The sequence below is a fragment of the Dreissena polymorpha genome, chromosome 9, assembly GCF_020536995.1.
Source record: "Dreissena polymorpha isolate Duluth1 chromosome 9, UMN_Dpol_1.0, whole genome shotgun sequence".
Classification (NCBI taxonomy): domain Eukaryota; kingdom Metazoa; phylum Mollusca; class Bivalvia; order Myida; family Dreissenidae; genus Dreissena; species Dreissena polymorpha.
In genome coordinates this window covers 39225309-39242670 of record NC_068363.1, presented here as the reverse complement: position 1 = coordinate 39242670, position 17362 = coordinate 39225309, and the positions used below count along the sequence as shown (strand labels likewise).

General features: G+C 36.5%; 2 protein-coding genes across 5 annotated transcripts; both read left to right on the top strand.

Annotated features, from left to right (window-relative positions):
* The first annotated feature begins 1782 nt into the window (after positions 1-1782).
* LOC127845148 (furin-like protease kpc-1) lies at positions 1783-11829 on the top strand. 3 transcript variants are annotated; one of them, XM_052375875.1, is made up of 13 exons: positions 1785-2133; positions 2484-2567; positions 2905-3030; positions 3918-4058; positions 4765-4853; positions 5553-5641; positions 6504-6694; positions 7943-8137; positions 8426-8532; positions 9099-9196; positions 9346-9454; positions 10399-10664; positions 11017-11829. In XM_052375875.1, the coding sequence occupies exons 1-13, from the start codon at positions 1951-1953 to the stop codon at positions 11241-11243; spliced, it is 1905 nt and encodes a 634-aa protein (XP_052231835.1). In that variant the 5' UTR covers positions 1785-1950; the 3' UTR covers positions 11244-11829. The 3 variants fall into 3 exon arrangements, with proteins under 3 accessions (XP_052231837.1, XP_052231836.1, XP_052231835.1); XM_052375877.1 differs by lacking the exon at positions 10399-10664 and having other exon boundaries at positions 1783-2133; XM_052375876.1 differs by lacking the exons at positions 9346-9454; positions 10399-10664 and having other exon boundaries at positions 1783-2133.
* On the top strand, positions 11034-14934 carry LOC127845161 (uncharacterized). 2 transcript variants are annotated; one of them, XM_052375919.1, is made up of 4 exons: positions 11034-11182; positions 12219-12310; positions 13157-13879; positions 14215-14934. In XM_052375919.1, the coding sequence occupies exons 2-4, from the start codon at positions 12277-12279 to the stop codon at positions 14595-14597; spliced, it is 1140 nt and encodes a 379-aa protein (XP_052231879.1). In that variant the 5' UTR covers positions 11034-11182; positions 12219-12276; the 3' UTR covers positions 14598-14934. The 2 variants fall into 2 exon arrangements, with proteins under 2 accessions (XP_052231879.1, XP_052231878.1); XM_052375918.1 differs by having other exon boundaries at positions 11043-11182; positions 12216-12310.
* Positions 14935-17362: the final 2428 nt, after the last annotated feature.

Here is a 17362-nt window from a genome sequence, read left to right as displayed (position 1 = left end):
ACAAATACCAAACAAATCCCTGACGCATTTTGAGCATACCCAATACCTTGCTTGGTATTCTTATCTGGTTGGATGTCAGTTAACTTGACTGTTCGCATACCCAACTGGGTATTCATGTGGCTCAATAATCGCTTAGGTAAAGTACCCCACATCACGCTGCGTATTCCTTTGTGGCTCGATATTCTTTATAATTCGAATGCACTACACTTATCTGGCTAATATTCGTTACTTAATATTCGATAAAAGTCGAATTGACAATATCCAACGTGGTTTTCGATCTTTGCTCGATATTTACACTAGTTACACAACCTAACTTCCAGCAGAGCTTTGTATGGTTGGCTCGATAAACGCTTTAGTTCGAATACCCAGCTGGAAATTCGACCTTGGCTCGATATTCGCTCCAGTTTGATAATTTGAAAACCCATATCCAAGCTGAGAATTCGATCGCGGATCGATGTTCGCAACATTTTGAATACCCATTACCCATCTGAGTATAGTTCGAATACCCAATACCTATTGGAGTATTCGACCCTTGCAAATATTTGCAATAGACCTGATTCCTAATACCAAGCTGGGTATTCGTCATTTGCTCGATATTCGCAATACTTCGAATATTCAATACCAAGCTGCATTGTGTACACACCGGTCTTACTGACGCTCGATTGGTCATTGTGGGCTCGGGTACTACTTAAGTATACTTACATGTACCCCGGGTACGGAAAATATACTAAAACGTACCCGGGAAATTTAACGCTAAATTGGACGTTGTCGGGTAATTTGTTGAAATTAATTATATTCACATTTATGTCAATTTTCTGTAAAATGGCCTCTATATTATCGAAACTCATACTCAAAAAGCATGTTTACGCAGTTTTTTTTTTAAAGAAAGTTTGTTAAAGATAATCGGTAGCGCGTTTTACGACATAGGATTTTAGGCGGGAATACAACTCGGGTACAGTCTAATATCGACCGGGTATGATTAAGTATATTTACCGTACCCGGGATACATGTAAGTATACTTAAGAGTACCCGGGGTACAAGTAAGTAGTAACCGAGCCGACAATGACCAATCGCGTCTTACTGACCCGTGTACTAACGCGAACGGAATTGTGGGTAGCACTTTATTTTACGAGTGAAAAGTGAAAGCGAAAGTAGGTCAGGTAATCGTGCTTCTGATAATCGCTATCAGTCTTAATAGATATTCAAAATCACATTCAACATAATTAAATAACATTTCTTTAAACAATATTCTGTTTTAAACACACAATAAAAAACGATTTTTCTTTCATTATTAACATGTTCATTCCTACGCAGAACTACTTTGGCGGAAGCATAATTCCCCAAACCAGGGGAATGTGATGCGTCTTAGAATAGAGGTGACAATAACGTAGTGACGTCACCATCTTTGAATAGAATGTACCGAGCTGTGTATTCTGTATTGCCTCAAAAATTGCTAATATTCGAATGCCTAACAATAAGCTGCGTTACAATCCCTGACTTGATATTCGCTTAAGGTCGAGTGCCCAATATCCAGCTAGGCATTGAACTTTGGTTTGGTATTGAGTTCCTAATACTCAATACCTTGCCGACTTGAATGATCTAAGTTCACTGCACGTGCATGCTTTCGGCTGATGTCATGCTATATTTGTTGTCATGCGACACAACAACTGACTTTATCAAATGCGTTTCATTCTATCTGATTAAATTATCAATTATCTTAAATTTTTCTGATAATCTTTACATTCCTAAATACCAAAATAATAATGATTTCATCACAATCTGTACGTGTGTAATTAATATTTATATAATCGTTCAGTATATCTGATGATTACGTTTGTTACCTACCGATCTTCTTCTAAATTTTCGCGTATGCACTATACAATAATGTGATTTACGTAAAACGAAATTGTGATGAATTAATTTTGAAGTCAGAAGTTCGCCAGAATCGACATGTCCTACGACATTGGACAAATAGGAATTCTAGTAGTTATATTCACGCTTATTCTAGCGTGCGGTAACGGGGGTGTAAGTGATGATGATTACACTGACTTGTACTCGGTCCACATGGACGCAAAACATGCGGATTATGTGACAGAATATCTGGAAAACGTGGGGTTTGAGTTCCAGCATAAGGTAAACTTTCAATCTTTTCCATGTTTAAGTACATCAAATATATGCATACTGGTAGATCTGGAACAAGCAAAATGCATACCATTACCAGTACTAAAGGGCACTGATCTTTTGTCGTGTCTAATAACGACACAAATGGATGATGTGGGGGAGTCTTATCGAAATTTTAAACATGTAACACTGCACTAATTGATTGTGGTATGGATACTATTATTATGATATCATGATATAGACATAGTTTGTAATCTTGTCTACAAGATATTCACATAGTTATAGTTCACATTTCTTATTGTTTGCATGAAAATGAAAAGTAAAGTGTTAAATGATTGTTTGTACTGCATTTCATCGGACAGGTGGCAGACTACTACATTTTTAAAGACGTGGAATCCCAGAGTTCGACCAGTATAGCTGTCATTCGAAGTAAAATTAAAATGAAGGCAAGTTTTAAGCAAACAACACGTAAGTGAGCATTATTTTTTGTTTAAATCAATACGCATATTTTTACCACCTGCACGAAGCATAGAGCAAACGTTAATAAATGGAACAAAAATGGAGCAAAATGGTAGATATTAGTGTGAGTACCATCTGATGTTTAAAATTTCGTATATACATTTTTGAAAATCGCCTTACAGTGCTTTAAACTGATTTTATGTTCCCTGAGATTACACACTGAGGAATCTAATTGTTCTTGTTAATATGGAAAATGACATCATGTGTACAACTGGTCCTAATGTTTTTATGCTTCATAAGCGCCTGTATGGTCAAAATGTTCAGATCAGGTCGATGAAAAGAGTCCGCAAACAGTACCTTTCGTATGAGCCGGACGCTGGCAACAGCGAAAAGACCAGGTCTTCCAAGATTCTGCATATGAAAAAAGGAGGTGCCGCACCCGGCCGCAAAGTATGTGTTGGTTTAAAGAAAAATACTTTTAAAATATTGAAGCATACATGCGGGATGGATCTATAGAACAAGGGTCGGTATTCGTAAATCTTGAATGTGACACAGACAATTTAAGATAAAAAAAAATCAGAGAGGTTTTTGCTTACAAAACGCGAAAACAATATCATTCTCGGCAATATTTACTTGTTGTAAACATTGATGCAAAAATACGTTACATCAGCATGACATAGATTTTAAAAATTGTATGGTATTATGGACTCAATTGTTGAATGCGATCCCAGTTATATAACTGATTAAATGTAGGTTTCTAAATCCAATAATGTAGGTATTTCTTGAATTCATTAAAATTATATAGATATTTGTTTTGTTTAATTTAAATACATGATACGTCAATAATTGCATCATATACTACCAAGTATTCGGAAAAAAAGGTTGAAAAAGGTGGAAAAAAATGTTTATGGTGCGCACCAAACTGCCGTTTAAGCTAAGAATCCCATCTCCTATTATTGTTTAGACCAAACATACTAGAAAAGTACGTTTCACCATGTTAAAGGCAGGAATTCGCCGCTGTTTTATGGAGGCATATATCGTTAATCAGGTATATGTTCGAATCCAAAGAAAATAAATTGTTTAATTTTCAATATTGGTTAATTTGTGCGAAATGCGCTTTGACAATTATTTTAGTCAAATCTTACATTATATTACGTTAAATAACTAAAGAACAAATTTGGATATGCTCCCACCCATAGTTCACAATATATTTGTTTGTGATAATGAGTAAATCGGCGTTCGATACATTAAAATGATATTGCATCAATGTGTGTTCATACATGTGCTTCAAATGACATGCCATGTATACATGTGTTTCTCAATTTCTATCCCCTTAGATTATTATGTGCGCGCCATACTACGATGCCTTGCAAGGCATAGACGAGGCGTGGAAACTCGGCTATACGGGTAAAGGTGTTGTTGTTGCCGTAACGGACACTGGCTTTACCGTAGACCACCCCGAACTTAGCCCCAATATTGTGAGTATGCCCGACTAGCTATGGGGACCAGTATTTCGAACGCATAAAACATGTCGAGTAAACCTGCGGGAATATCGAAATGCGTGCGTTAGCGCTTTTTTAAGTCCGTTATCAGTCATCAAAGCATTGTTCAATAACTCAAATGCCACACTTAGAGGTGTCTAATATGGAGTGTACGGACTGCGACTTTATAATTCGTAAAGAAAATATCGTATACATTGCATAAAATGTTCCGAGGAGACGACGCGTTGAATGCCCATATCTCACAAGACAATGGGTCAACACACTAAGGGGTCAAATGTCAGCTTTGTCATTAAACCCCATGCCCAATAATAAGTTACCGAGAATGCTTACCACGTGAAGATGGTATTTCACATGTTTGACCCGTCTTTCTAGCTCAAATGTCAAGGTAAATTCGATGTCTTTTGTATACTAGTAATTACAAACGAATACACTTCTTAACTACGGTCATGTCAAGTCGCATGAGAGCATGTTGTACAAGTTTAGTAAATACAATAGGGATGTCACTGGATGAATTGGTACCTAGCCCTATACAATGTACCAACTTCCCTATTTATTTCTAAGAAATCAGTCCTTTTTTAAAAACATAAATCACGCGTGGTATGCGCTACGCTGTGATGCTTTTCGAGGCGCGTACCTACTAATGACACAGATAGTATGATTAATGTATTTTATATGTTTTTAGAATTTAGAGTTGTCAAAGAACTTTGTTCAAAACGACACATCAGACCTTAGTCCTGGGGACAACAGAGAATACATGTTGTCGCATGTTAAGTATGTGTTATTCACGTCCTATCATGTTCCTGTTTATTTTTGTATTTTTCTTTTAGTTACATCTATATATAACATGAATCATTTAATTTGAAAGTAAATAGTAATGCAATGTCATACAAGTGGAGTGATATATCAACCATTTTCTTTGCACGGTATCAAACTGAAAATATTAATTATCTTTAAATGGCTAGCATATGTAAAATAACTGAAGGAGGTTAAGTCGTTTGTCTTTAGTATGTTATTGTTTTGAACTTATGTTTTTTTAAAGATTGATTAGGGAATTGTATATATTAAGATTAGACTACTCTTTTCTAAAAGCACACAGAGTGGTCCTGAGATTCAGATTGTCTTTTTTTAATTTTTCAGACTGGTTCCATTTTTATTTTGAAATGAAAAAAAAACTTCCCCGGCCGTCGATTGTTCTTAGAGTGTATTAAAACAGGTCTTGTGATACATTTATATAGGTGAATGCTATGGTATATGTTTATATACATATTGATGAAACAAGACTACACCATGCAAGTGCGTTTTCTCTTCAGAAACAACATATTAATCATTAATAATGGCAAACATAAAAATATCAAATCATTCGTGTAGTATTATTAAATGATAATGTAATTTGAGCAATTTGCTGTACTGATCCACAACTACGAGTAAATATGAATCGGGGTATACTTGTAGAATCGATTTTTTTTTCAGTCATGGCAATGATTGTGCAAGCGTGATAGCAGGTGTTCACAACAATAACCTGTGTGGGACAGGTGTAGCACATAACGCCACGTTAGCAGGTGAACAAATCCATGGGCTGTTGGGACAGCGTCTTTTTTACAAGAGGGGCAATATGACCCTAGATCACTTACCTTATCATATATCATATATCATTTATCGGTCTTTTGCAAAGTTTGTCCAAAACATGCCCATTAGTTAGTTAAAAGGGCCTTTTCATAGATTTTGGCATGTATTTAAGTTTGTCATTAAATGCTTTATATTGATAAATGTAAACATTGGATCTAAAAAGCAAGTAAAAAACAAGAATTAAACTTTTAAAAAGTAACCCTTAACTGGACTCCATCCATGCACTGACCCCAGGAGTCCTGGAGTAAAAAACTACTGCTTAGACCACTCGACATCCGTCCTCATAAAATGAACGATGTATTTTTTCTTTATATGAGCAATCCTCGTAGTTTCACAAAATATAACGACAACAACAGAACTCTCCAAAATATTCAATCGTTTCGCGTTGCAACGCTTTATAATTTTCATGTTTTTATATCGTCAAAAGATGCATATAATGGATGTTTTAGAGTTTCCTCACAAATATCATAACTAAAACGAAAATTTGCGAATCTGAAACAACTTTTTAAAATTCTGTCAATTTACCTAAACGTGAAAAGGTCCCTTAAAAGATAAATCTGATAGTTGGGGGTTAAATAGTTAATATGGATTAATAAAGAATGATAACTCACAAAAACTCAAAGACAACAATGTACACAGCCTAATAGATAGTTGAAGGCTTATATCTCTTACATAAAGTACAGACCACATTAGCGTAAGTTTTGCTAATGATTTGAGTTGACAAATACTGCGTTAAAGTTTAAGAGCTTTATGTTGGCAAATATAGCTTTCATGCTTAACGTATGCAAATTTCAGTGTTAAAGATTGGACGGTTGATTGAAGTCAGGAATAAATATATATTTGACACCGATGAAACGAAGTATGGAGAGGGGCTAATACACAAATGCTCAGAGATTGATATTTACTCAAATAGCTGGGGTGCATCAGTAGGCCCACTTGGAAGCTGTTCTTTCATTAAAGAAATCCTAAACATGGGCACACAACAGGTATGTGCAATTTAATATACTAGTACCTCAACTAGCTGAAAGTGAGGATATTTTCGAATCTTTTGGTCAGTAAGTCTTTGGGTCCGTCTCGAAACTGATCTGGATTTTGGTACGTAAGTCTGTTGGTCTGTCACACAGGCGGGCTCACAGGCGCTCGATAGCAATGACTCAATGATCGACTATCCGTTGTGACGCAATTTTAGTGACCCGTTGTTAATTGTCATGCATACACATACTAAATCAATAAAAAACTTCCGACAAAACGTCTTCTTAAAAAAAAAAAATTCGACTATGCATATAGAATTTGAGAAGATTTATCTTTAGCCATTTTCTGAAGCAACGGAAGTTGCCCATAATTAACTCGTCTTAACTCGGTTAAGTATGTGTATGCATTATAATAAACAACGGGTAACTAAAACTGCGTCACAACGGATAGTCGATCATTGAGTCATTGCCATCGAGCGCCTGTGGTCTGTCTCGAAACTTGTCCGCACTTTAACTTCCCCATGCGGTGTAATTATAAATAGAATTGACATACATGTTTTCCTATATAATTTTAGACGGTGTGTCACACGTTATTACCAAATGGCTACTTTCATATAGCAAGGTCAAACGTTGAGTCATAGGTCAAATAATGACTTTATTGTCAAAAATGAATATATGGTAATTTGAGGTCAGAATTTGAATCAACTGCCAACATTTAAAACTACATAGTCAAAATACGTCGTGTTCACTGTAACTTGACCTTACTTTAAAGGATTAAAAAATAACAAAACGTGTTTATATATTTGAAACTGTTTGCTGCTATCAAGAACCACGTGGTTATCTGTACGTTAAATGTCAACCTTTGATGTCAAAGGTTTAAACCCTTAAACAGCGCGCTTAATTGTCAAAATGGGACGGTTTGCTCTGTAACTCGACCATTAGGTAAAGGTCATACAAAGAGGTAAACGCTCAGATAACAGTAGTTGTTTATTTTCGAAATAAGCATGATCTGTTATTTAACAGCAAGCTAGTATTTGAAGGATTTTAATATAAAATTGCTCACTTGCTAGTTCTAGTTTACAATTGTAATAATAACCGCTTTTATGTCAGTTAATCTTTCATACAAAAACTGTTAAAAAATAATTACTAGCGTAAAATCTAGATTTTACATCACATAGAATGCTTCCTATTTGGATTTCAAATGCGTAAATTAACGCCACTGGTGTAGCGTCATTGAGATTATGTCAGTATTTTGTTGATAAGGGACGCGGCTCCAAAGGCTCAATATACGTGTTTCCTTCCGGAAGGGTCGGCGACTGTCTGACCTCCAGCATATATACCATCACCGTGGGTGGTCTGAACTATGACCGCTCGCTTCCGGGAAACAGCGTGCAAAGTTCGGCCACTCTTGCGTCCGCATTTTCCGGTCAGAATAGCAGCTTTTCGGACAAGAAAATGGTAAGCGGATTTCACTTTTTACAAAATTTTGACATAATTTTCAACTGATTCATGACTGCTATCAAATCAATACATGATGAAAACGAATACGCGTTTTTACTTTTAATTGAGAAGGCACGAAATCGCTGCAATAGAAGTGCATTTTCTTTAGACAAAAGTACACTAAATGAACAAGACAAACGCTGGTTATGCATTCGTTTTTTTTTATCGTACACATGCTTGATGATTCAAATAAAAAACAAACAAAAAATAAATAAATAACTGTTCTTATTTTTTACTAATTTTTAGGTAACTGCCTTTTTACGCCATGACAAGCCCTGCACGAACTCATTTGGCGGTACATCAGCGGCTACGGCTGTCGTTGCGGGTATCACAGCGCTGGTGTTACAAGCAAAGTAAGTTCAGTTCAAACAGCCAAAAGTGCATATTCGGACATTTATTTATGAACTGTTTTTATAGCTAAATCGAATATTTTAAGAATCGATCAAAAACGACATATGCTGCAATAAGCAGCTATAATATATTAAATAATTCGCATGGATGATGAGTCCTGTATTGAAAACGTTATAACAGATAAAGTCATGGTTGCAATGATATGGGCACTCGGTGCGGCTTTGCTGTTCTGTTCCAAAACTTACAAAAGTGTGTGACATCTTAGGAAATGCTTTCAGCAATAAATGCAGACACCGAATGAAAACAGGGTTTCGACAGAAACATTTCCACAGAAACCATGTAACATAAATACCTCGGATACCTCACCCTTAAAGGAAATTCTAAGATTTCTAATTGCATGTATGCACCAGAAGAGAGAATAAACTAAACACACACACACACACACACACACACACACACACGCACGCACGCACGCACGCACGCACGCACGCGCACACACACCAACACACGCACTTTCTTAAGGTATTCACAATGACACACTAATAATTCTTCGATTCGTCTCTTTTAGCTCCAATCTGACCTGGCGGGATGTTCAACATGTCCTTGTTCAAAGTGCACTCAATTGTTGTTTAGAGAACTTCAGGTTAAACGCAGCCGGTCATTATTGTAAGTGTATTTCACTATTATAACTCACTAACATTACAACTAGAAGTAAACATAAAATATTTAAACTAAACAACACCGTGTTGATGAACTTTATGGGTATATAAGGGCATAATCCGTATTGTTTCATATGCAAATCATACTATTTGTAGTTCACGACACGTTAGGCTTCGGGATCGTAAACGCTACGAAAGCGGTCTTGTTGGCCGCGGAATGGAATGCTATTTCTCAACAGGTCAATGTGAATGTCAAATTCACAAGGTTAGTGACGCCTATCGAGCAATAGCAACAACAGCAAAACCCCCAACAGCAAATACAACTAATACTACAGCCACTACAACTCCTCCTCGTCCTCCTCAATTCCTCCTCCTCATATTTTCTTCTTTTTTGACCTTCTTTTTCTTCTTCGTCTTCTTCTTCTTTTTCCTCCCCCCTCCCCTCCTCCTTCTCCTCCTCCTACGTCTAACTAATATTAAAACTGCTAGTACTACTACTACCACTACTACTACTACTACTACTACTACATCTACTACTACTACTACTACTACTACTACTACTACTACTACTACTACTACTACTACTACTACTACTACTACTACTACTACTTCTACTCCTACTACTTCTACTACTATTACTACCACTACTACTACTACTACTACTACTACTACTACTACTACTACTACTACTACTACTACTACTACTACTACTACTACTACTACTACTACTACTACTATTATTACTACTACTACTACTACTACTACAACAACTACTACTACTACTACGACTACTACTACTACTACTACTACTACTACTACTACTACTGCTACTGCTACTATTAGTACTACTTCTACTACTACTACTACTACAACAACTACTACTGCTACTACTACTACTACTACTACTACTACTTCTTCTACTACTACTACTACTACTACTACTACTACTACTACTACTACTACTACTACTACTACTACTACTACTACTACTACTACTACTACTACTACTACTAGTACTACTGCTTTTACTAAAACTACTTCTATTACTACTTCTACTACTACTATAACCAATAATAATATTACTTCTAATAATAATAATACTTATAATAATAATAATGATAATAATAATAATAATAATATTATTAATATTCATTATAGTAGTAATTTAAATAAAATATAATATTTATAATTACAATTAAAAATATCTAGAAAGAACGCAAACTTATCAGCCAATGTTACCTGTGCCGATGGTTGCGTTGAACACGTGGAGCACGTTAAAGTGACATTCAGAATTGCCACACAACAACAAGTTCGCCTGACGTTGCGTTCGCCGGCAGGTACAGACTCCATTCTGGCCAACGTCGTTAAAATTCTCGTTGAAAATAACTTCCAAGAAGTGGAGACATTGTCTGTGAATTTTTGGGACGAATCAAGCTACGGAATATGGACCATGATCATCGAGACGTGCGAAAATGGTAATCGAATCGAACATTAGCTAAACTTGTTCATAGCGCATCGAAACAGAACGTCGTTTAAATCGGTCGTGTTATCAAAAAAAAACACAATTTGTTATGGAGAACATGGCGGGGATAATTTTGACACCTGAGACATTATTTGAACATACATGTACTTGGTAGAGGACAATCATGCGATGTGGCACGCCAATTGCCAACAGTTACAGCGCGATTTGTTTTGAAAGACGTATAAAACAGTAAATTGGATGTGTCTTCAAAACTGAAGTTACAACACAATCACATATGATCGCCCATAGATACACATATACATGTAATATATACAATTTAATTACGCTAAATGTATGTGTTGCAGGTTCTTTGGTAAGCTGTGCCGAGTCCAGAGACGTGGTCACAGACATCAAGCTTGTTATTTATGGGACAGGCACGAAGGGAAACGACACAGAGGACAACGCAGCTACCACTGACAGCGGCGCTGATGACTTTTCACCTGTTAACGACCATCCTCAGAGTAACTCTTGGTCAGTTATCGTAGTACTAGTGTTGTCTGTCGTTTTCGTTTTTGCGGGTATCGTGATGTAGATGCAAGAACAACAGACCTAATATTCCGCACAACATGGATATTAAGATGAGTGAAGTCGCTTTAATTCCTGAACATGACCATGATGATTAGACGGATGAATTTTAAAATGCATGGCGGATGTTTGCGAAATTCAGAAATACAACAGAACAATCATCTTTTTTTTTCAGAAAATATACTTGACTTGTATAATGACAAAATGAGATACTGTAGTTAAGTTCAGTTACAATAATGTCAAAATATTCATAAAACACTAAAATTGTCTCTTTAGCAACAGTGAAAAAGTCCAAACATGACATATAATAAATGTGGATTTTTTTCAAGGGTCTCTGTAGACATTTTGTTCAATAATGCAAAAATCCTAGCAAATATTTATCCGTCTTAAGTGGTCTGCTTAATTGATGCCCGATTGATTTTGCAATCACAAATCGAGTCTGGCCATTATAAACATACACTAAACACGAGAAACAGCTCAAGTGGAATTTTCTCCCTGATCGGCGGGCTGTAAGACTGTGACAATTAGAAACCTATCAATTATATGAGGCCCTTCTTTGTATTGTGCGTATTCCGTTGTTGTTGTTGTTTTTTTTTCAAAAATAAAATGTAAATGCGATAAAAATTTGTTCAGATCGTTTAATATATCATGATACATTCGTAATATATTTACATGTTTACCTATTTCAAATGAATATAAAAACATAATTTCGTATATCATTGTAACATCATTTCGTATATCATTGTAATGAAAATGCACACACGCACCATTTGAATTTCACTAAGGAAATACACAGTTAAATCATTTGTTTTTATTTGAAATGCAGACACGTATAACAGACATTTTTTTTTAAATTGCCGTACTGTGGATGTAACATATGTACAAACGTTAGCCGAAAGCGTTCTGGACACGTGATACGAGTGTAATCCAAACATGTGTCGGGCCTCCAAATCAGGAATGTTCCATTTTTTTGTTCAAGAAGAACGCTGTCTCAGGGGATTATAAATGTGTGGAAAAGAAGTTTAGTAGTCTGCTTTGAAATGGGTACATCACGACAGCTGGTCCTGTTTGTATGTAAGTATTCGTTTATTACCTTACCAAATTTGTTCAGAAATATACGTGTTGAAATAAATAGGAAATATAAGGTGAATTTCCTATCTTGTTGTAATATATCAGGTGAGGCAAAGAATAAAATAACGGCGATGCTTGTCTAGACTTTTTTTTATTTTTCCAGTCTGGTCTGATATATTATGAAACGATAGGGCATTTAGATGTTTTCTGTTCGTCTAAACGATAGAGCTGTTACCTGTTTTTTTTTCCAGTGTATAATTCCGACACACCTCAATTTTTTAAGAAGCAATAATATATTATAGATAAGTCTCTTCATTTTTGGCGGAAAGAATTTGTTGTATAACTTTGTAAGTGTAAATAATGAAGTCTCGAGCATCCTTAATATTTGTAAAATAAGTTTAAAAACAGTTATCCTGCTTTTTATGTAAGTGTAGTATATTGTGATGCCAAATTGTCTGTTTTGTTAAATCCGATTCATTTCTAACCCAAAATGAAGACTCGATAGTGGATTCCGAGCAATATGTCGTACCTCAAAACATTAACTGGTATGAACGCAAACTAACCTGATATTATTTTTAAGTACCTCTTAACCTTTCAATAACAGCTGACCATATCAGTGTACCGCTTTGATACAAATGCACCATGTATTTTATCCCAAGGCTTTTTTTGAAGAGATTTCAGACAATACAATTATTAAATTTAATAAGACAATCACAATGTTTTATATAAAATCATGACAAGCAAACATATGAAATAACGCCGTGTAGTACTAGTATATTTGGGCATAACACAAATTCTTTGACGTAGATAAGTTTAACTGAAATAATTTAATACCCGTTTGTCTTGCAGGCCTGCTGTTAGCTGCAAGGGTATCATGCAACCTAAAGAGCACCGCGCCTATACACGTGTGGCCTATCTCAAATATATCTATGTTCAATGACGTCATGGGGCACGTCACGATAACGCACGATAAGGCCTCAGTTTGTTTCAACTTCAAGGAAGGCCCGCTCGATCTTCCGTACTCAGTGTTGGACCTTCAGCACCAGTCGGACCACTGCTATGACGTATATTTCAAGAACGCTGAACCGTTTCGAGACTTAACGTTTTCCCTTTTTGTCTATGCCGATAACGACGTAGAAGACATTAAAGGGACGATGATACATTATCAGGCGCAAGACCGGGAGATTCTCCGCATCCGGATGTTGGCAAACACCCTGTTGGTCTCTTTCCGGGACGAGTATGGGATGAGCGCCGGTATGATGTATCTCGTCAACTTCCTCAACCCTCGTGTCTGGAACCACGTTATCATCACACGTGACTACGTCACTGGGAGAATCGTCGTGAACAAAGATGGCGTCGAAATGTACAACGACGATGACGAGTTCTCTGACGTAATCAGTTTCCCGAGCGCGGGAAAACTGCGGATGGGCAAGTCGCAAGACCCGGATGACGAGGACGTCTTCAACGGAGAAATAGCGTGCGTTCAGGTGTACGACTACGTGGTGCCCGCAGACGGCAGTGACATGGTGAAAGACTTCTGCCAGCCGAACAATTGGAAGAACACGTTTAAATGTAAGTACGCTGAAATACGCTATCACTTGATTGCTCACTTATGTCAAAGAAATTTCGCGCTTGCTAATTAACATGCTGTCATAAATTAATATTGTTACTAGAGAAGACATCATGTTTGTTCACATTTCTTGTTGTATATTTTTTTCCTAAAAAGACGTTTAGATTAAACATTAATTACAATTTAAATGGCGTATAAATAACCGTGTGCAATATTAAAATGCTCAATCAGGCATTTGCGAGCTGATATTTTATATTTCTTACGTTTGTGTTGGTGGTCGCGGTGCCATCAAAAAGCAACCTCAAATACAATCAAAATGTTTGTTCGTATTTTTCAGATTTTTACCAGTCTCGGGCCGGACAGATGTGCGTGACGGATCCACCCAGCAACTCGACCTCCTCCTTCGTCGTTACCATGACGACGCTAACGAGCGGGGCATCGTGGGGTAAATTCCTAGAAATGTCGCACCTTAACGAAAGCGACAACGAGGCTGGTTATTTGAGATTGAAGTCACGTGACATGAAGCCTTCAACAGACAGAGCTCTGATTGGTCGTTTCAATGCTACCAATCAGCAGGTGTGCGCGCGCCTGTGTATGCGGGTGGACGGATGCAGCGCAATTCTTACCGACAAGTCTGGAGTCCAATGCGACCTGTACCACGACAATTCAGATTTGTTTGTCGATTCATTGGGGGCAAAGTTCTACATACTGATGGACTAAAACGCAGCGTGATGTATCTAGAGTTACTTCGTCTGTACCTTATTTATTTTGATGGTGTGAAAAATTGATATTGTGAAATATATCTTTACAATTGCAGTTTCTCAGATATTAAACAACATGAAAATCGGCTTAAAAATTGAACTGTTATACAAGCTTACACAAGTAGTATCAACTGACATGTATTGCTTTAAGAATTGTTTTTATATTAAATTCTGAGTCGCTTCATTGCCATCGCACGAAACAAATGGATTTAATATTCAAATCACACCATCGTTCGAAAGAAAAATCGATGTATTCACAGACCGCCATCGTACGAAAATAAATCGATGTATTCACAGACCGCCATTGTATTAAATAAATCGATGTATTCACAGACCGCCATCGTATTAAATAAATCGATGTATTCCCAGACCACAATCGTACGAAAATAAATCGATGCACTCACATCACCCCCAGTCATGAATTACCATTTAGGTGGAGAAGGATACTGCCTATTAGCTCCGCGAGAGGTCAGGGGGCCCCATGAGGACGAAAGAATGTTTTACTTACTTATCTAGCATACCAGTAATCTAATTTCTTGACAAAGCCCATCATTTTTAGTTGTTCGTATCCGCGCGAGAAAGAGTTGTATAATTTATGCAAGAGGTTTGAGTTCTCCAACTATATTCATTCACAAATGGAAACATTATGTGAATATCGTGTTACAGGGAATATTTTTGAACGGAGCTTATATAGAAAAGAATCAATAAACAATCTTTGTATTAAACGTGTCGCGGAAGAAATTATTTATGAATTATTAAAATAGTCCACTATCTGCTGCGTCTTAATGACGTAAGGTCATTCATAATCTGACGCTTTTAATAGATTCGGGAAAACAACGGAATAGTATAAGGTGACGTCTGTTTATATTCTCTATAAAACGTTGAACGTGAGTTCAACAATAACTTCAGGGACAAAAATGCTTCATAATCGCTTAAACCGAATATAAAAAACAACTAAATATAACAATAATTATCTGTTTCGTAATCTCGTTCATGCTTCTACAGCGGGGTTAAATCTTATATTTCTGTGAAACGTTATTTTGTTCTGAACAGATAGCGGCGATCTTTTGTATTTACGGGTGCTAACAACGCAATAGTAGAAGGTTAAGCTTGTTTTCATTCACAGTTCTTAATTTATAAAGACAAGACAAGACGTATAAACTTGTAAGTCGCATATTCACCGCATGAAATGTGTGTTATCATTGTCAAACCACAAATTAGTGTAAGTAGATAAAATTATACTACGGGAGTGCACATCATATGTGTCCTCACATGCCTTATTATGAGTATATTTCTTCACTATCGAAATATATCGTATGTTAATATTTGATTTAAACGCAGTTTTCTTTCGACACACATTTAAATCACACTTTCATAGCCGCGTCATGCGAAAATGGGTCGTATGCGTTTCGGCCATCTAAAACCCAACATGTGCATTTGCGCAGTCTGGTCAGAGGCGATGCTGCTCGCTATAAAATCAATCAATGTGTTATGGTCTCATTATGTATCTCCTTACCAGACTGAGAGATGCGCAGGCTGAGTGGGCTATATATATGATGGGCGCATATGGAATAAGACCCATTTTCGCATGACGAGGGTCATTAAAAATCTCATTGCGAATTGTAAATGACACATTTAAGAACAATGCTTTTCAATGAAAAATTGAAATCAAAATAGCAAACTTGTAAATAAGGGCAGCCTATCAAGGCGTTCAGGAACGATTTCCAGACATGCTGACCGAGTACGGCAAACATTGTGGTTGGATAATTAAACGATTTTCCTCTTATCGTGACACTATACTATTTCGGTAATGTTTGTTTTTTCATCTTGAAAGCAAAACTGTGTTTATCGATAGTCAATTATATATTCAACGGTCGATTTAATGAACGAGTACTGACCCTAAAATTCTGCGAGATGGTTTTCAACGCGTAATTATACCTGGGCCACAATTTGTATCGTATGAACATACAGAGAGTAGTCCGGAATTCCTTACACTGAACAGTGCTACAACCTTTGCGCTGAGCACAGACACCGGGATGTAGCCAAATTCAGAGGTTTTATCTCGAATCAGCCTATGAAATATTCGAAAATATTAACGCGTGTCTGCTGGCGTTATATACAAGTAATTTAAGATGAAAAGCTGGGTAAAACAGCCTCGCCGAAAAGTTTATGTCAGAGTTGTTCACGGTGCCTATACCACGTGACTTTTTAAGATCTGTGTGGGGAGTAAAATATCAACAAAAGCGCGACGAAGGTAAGATTTTTAAGAATAACTTTTTTAATATGTCACCATTTTTAATGGGATAAAGTGGAGAGCCCGCTCATTCATGAGAGTTTTCTAAAGGTATCATGATTTTATAAAACAAATAAGTATTTTTTCAGTAAAGTGCAACCGCGCGTTTGAACGGTTAGAAAAGGGTAGGATCAGTGTGGGGACATTATTATTTTTTTTACACAAAAACATCACCTCTGGTGAAATTAAGAAATAAATTTTATGGGCGGAGCTTACACTATATCATTTTGCATCCATTTTCAGGTTTCTGTTATTTATTTACGAAACAAAATTCAAGAAAACTATTCTTACAGTTATATGATCTGTGTGGTTTACGTTTTTCAACGGATCTGTGTGGTATACTGTTTTTAAGTTTTTCAGTTCTATTTAGTTGTTTAAAAAAAATACTTGTCAACAATGTATTTGAAACGGGATTTTTAAATGCGCTAGCA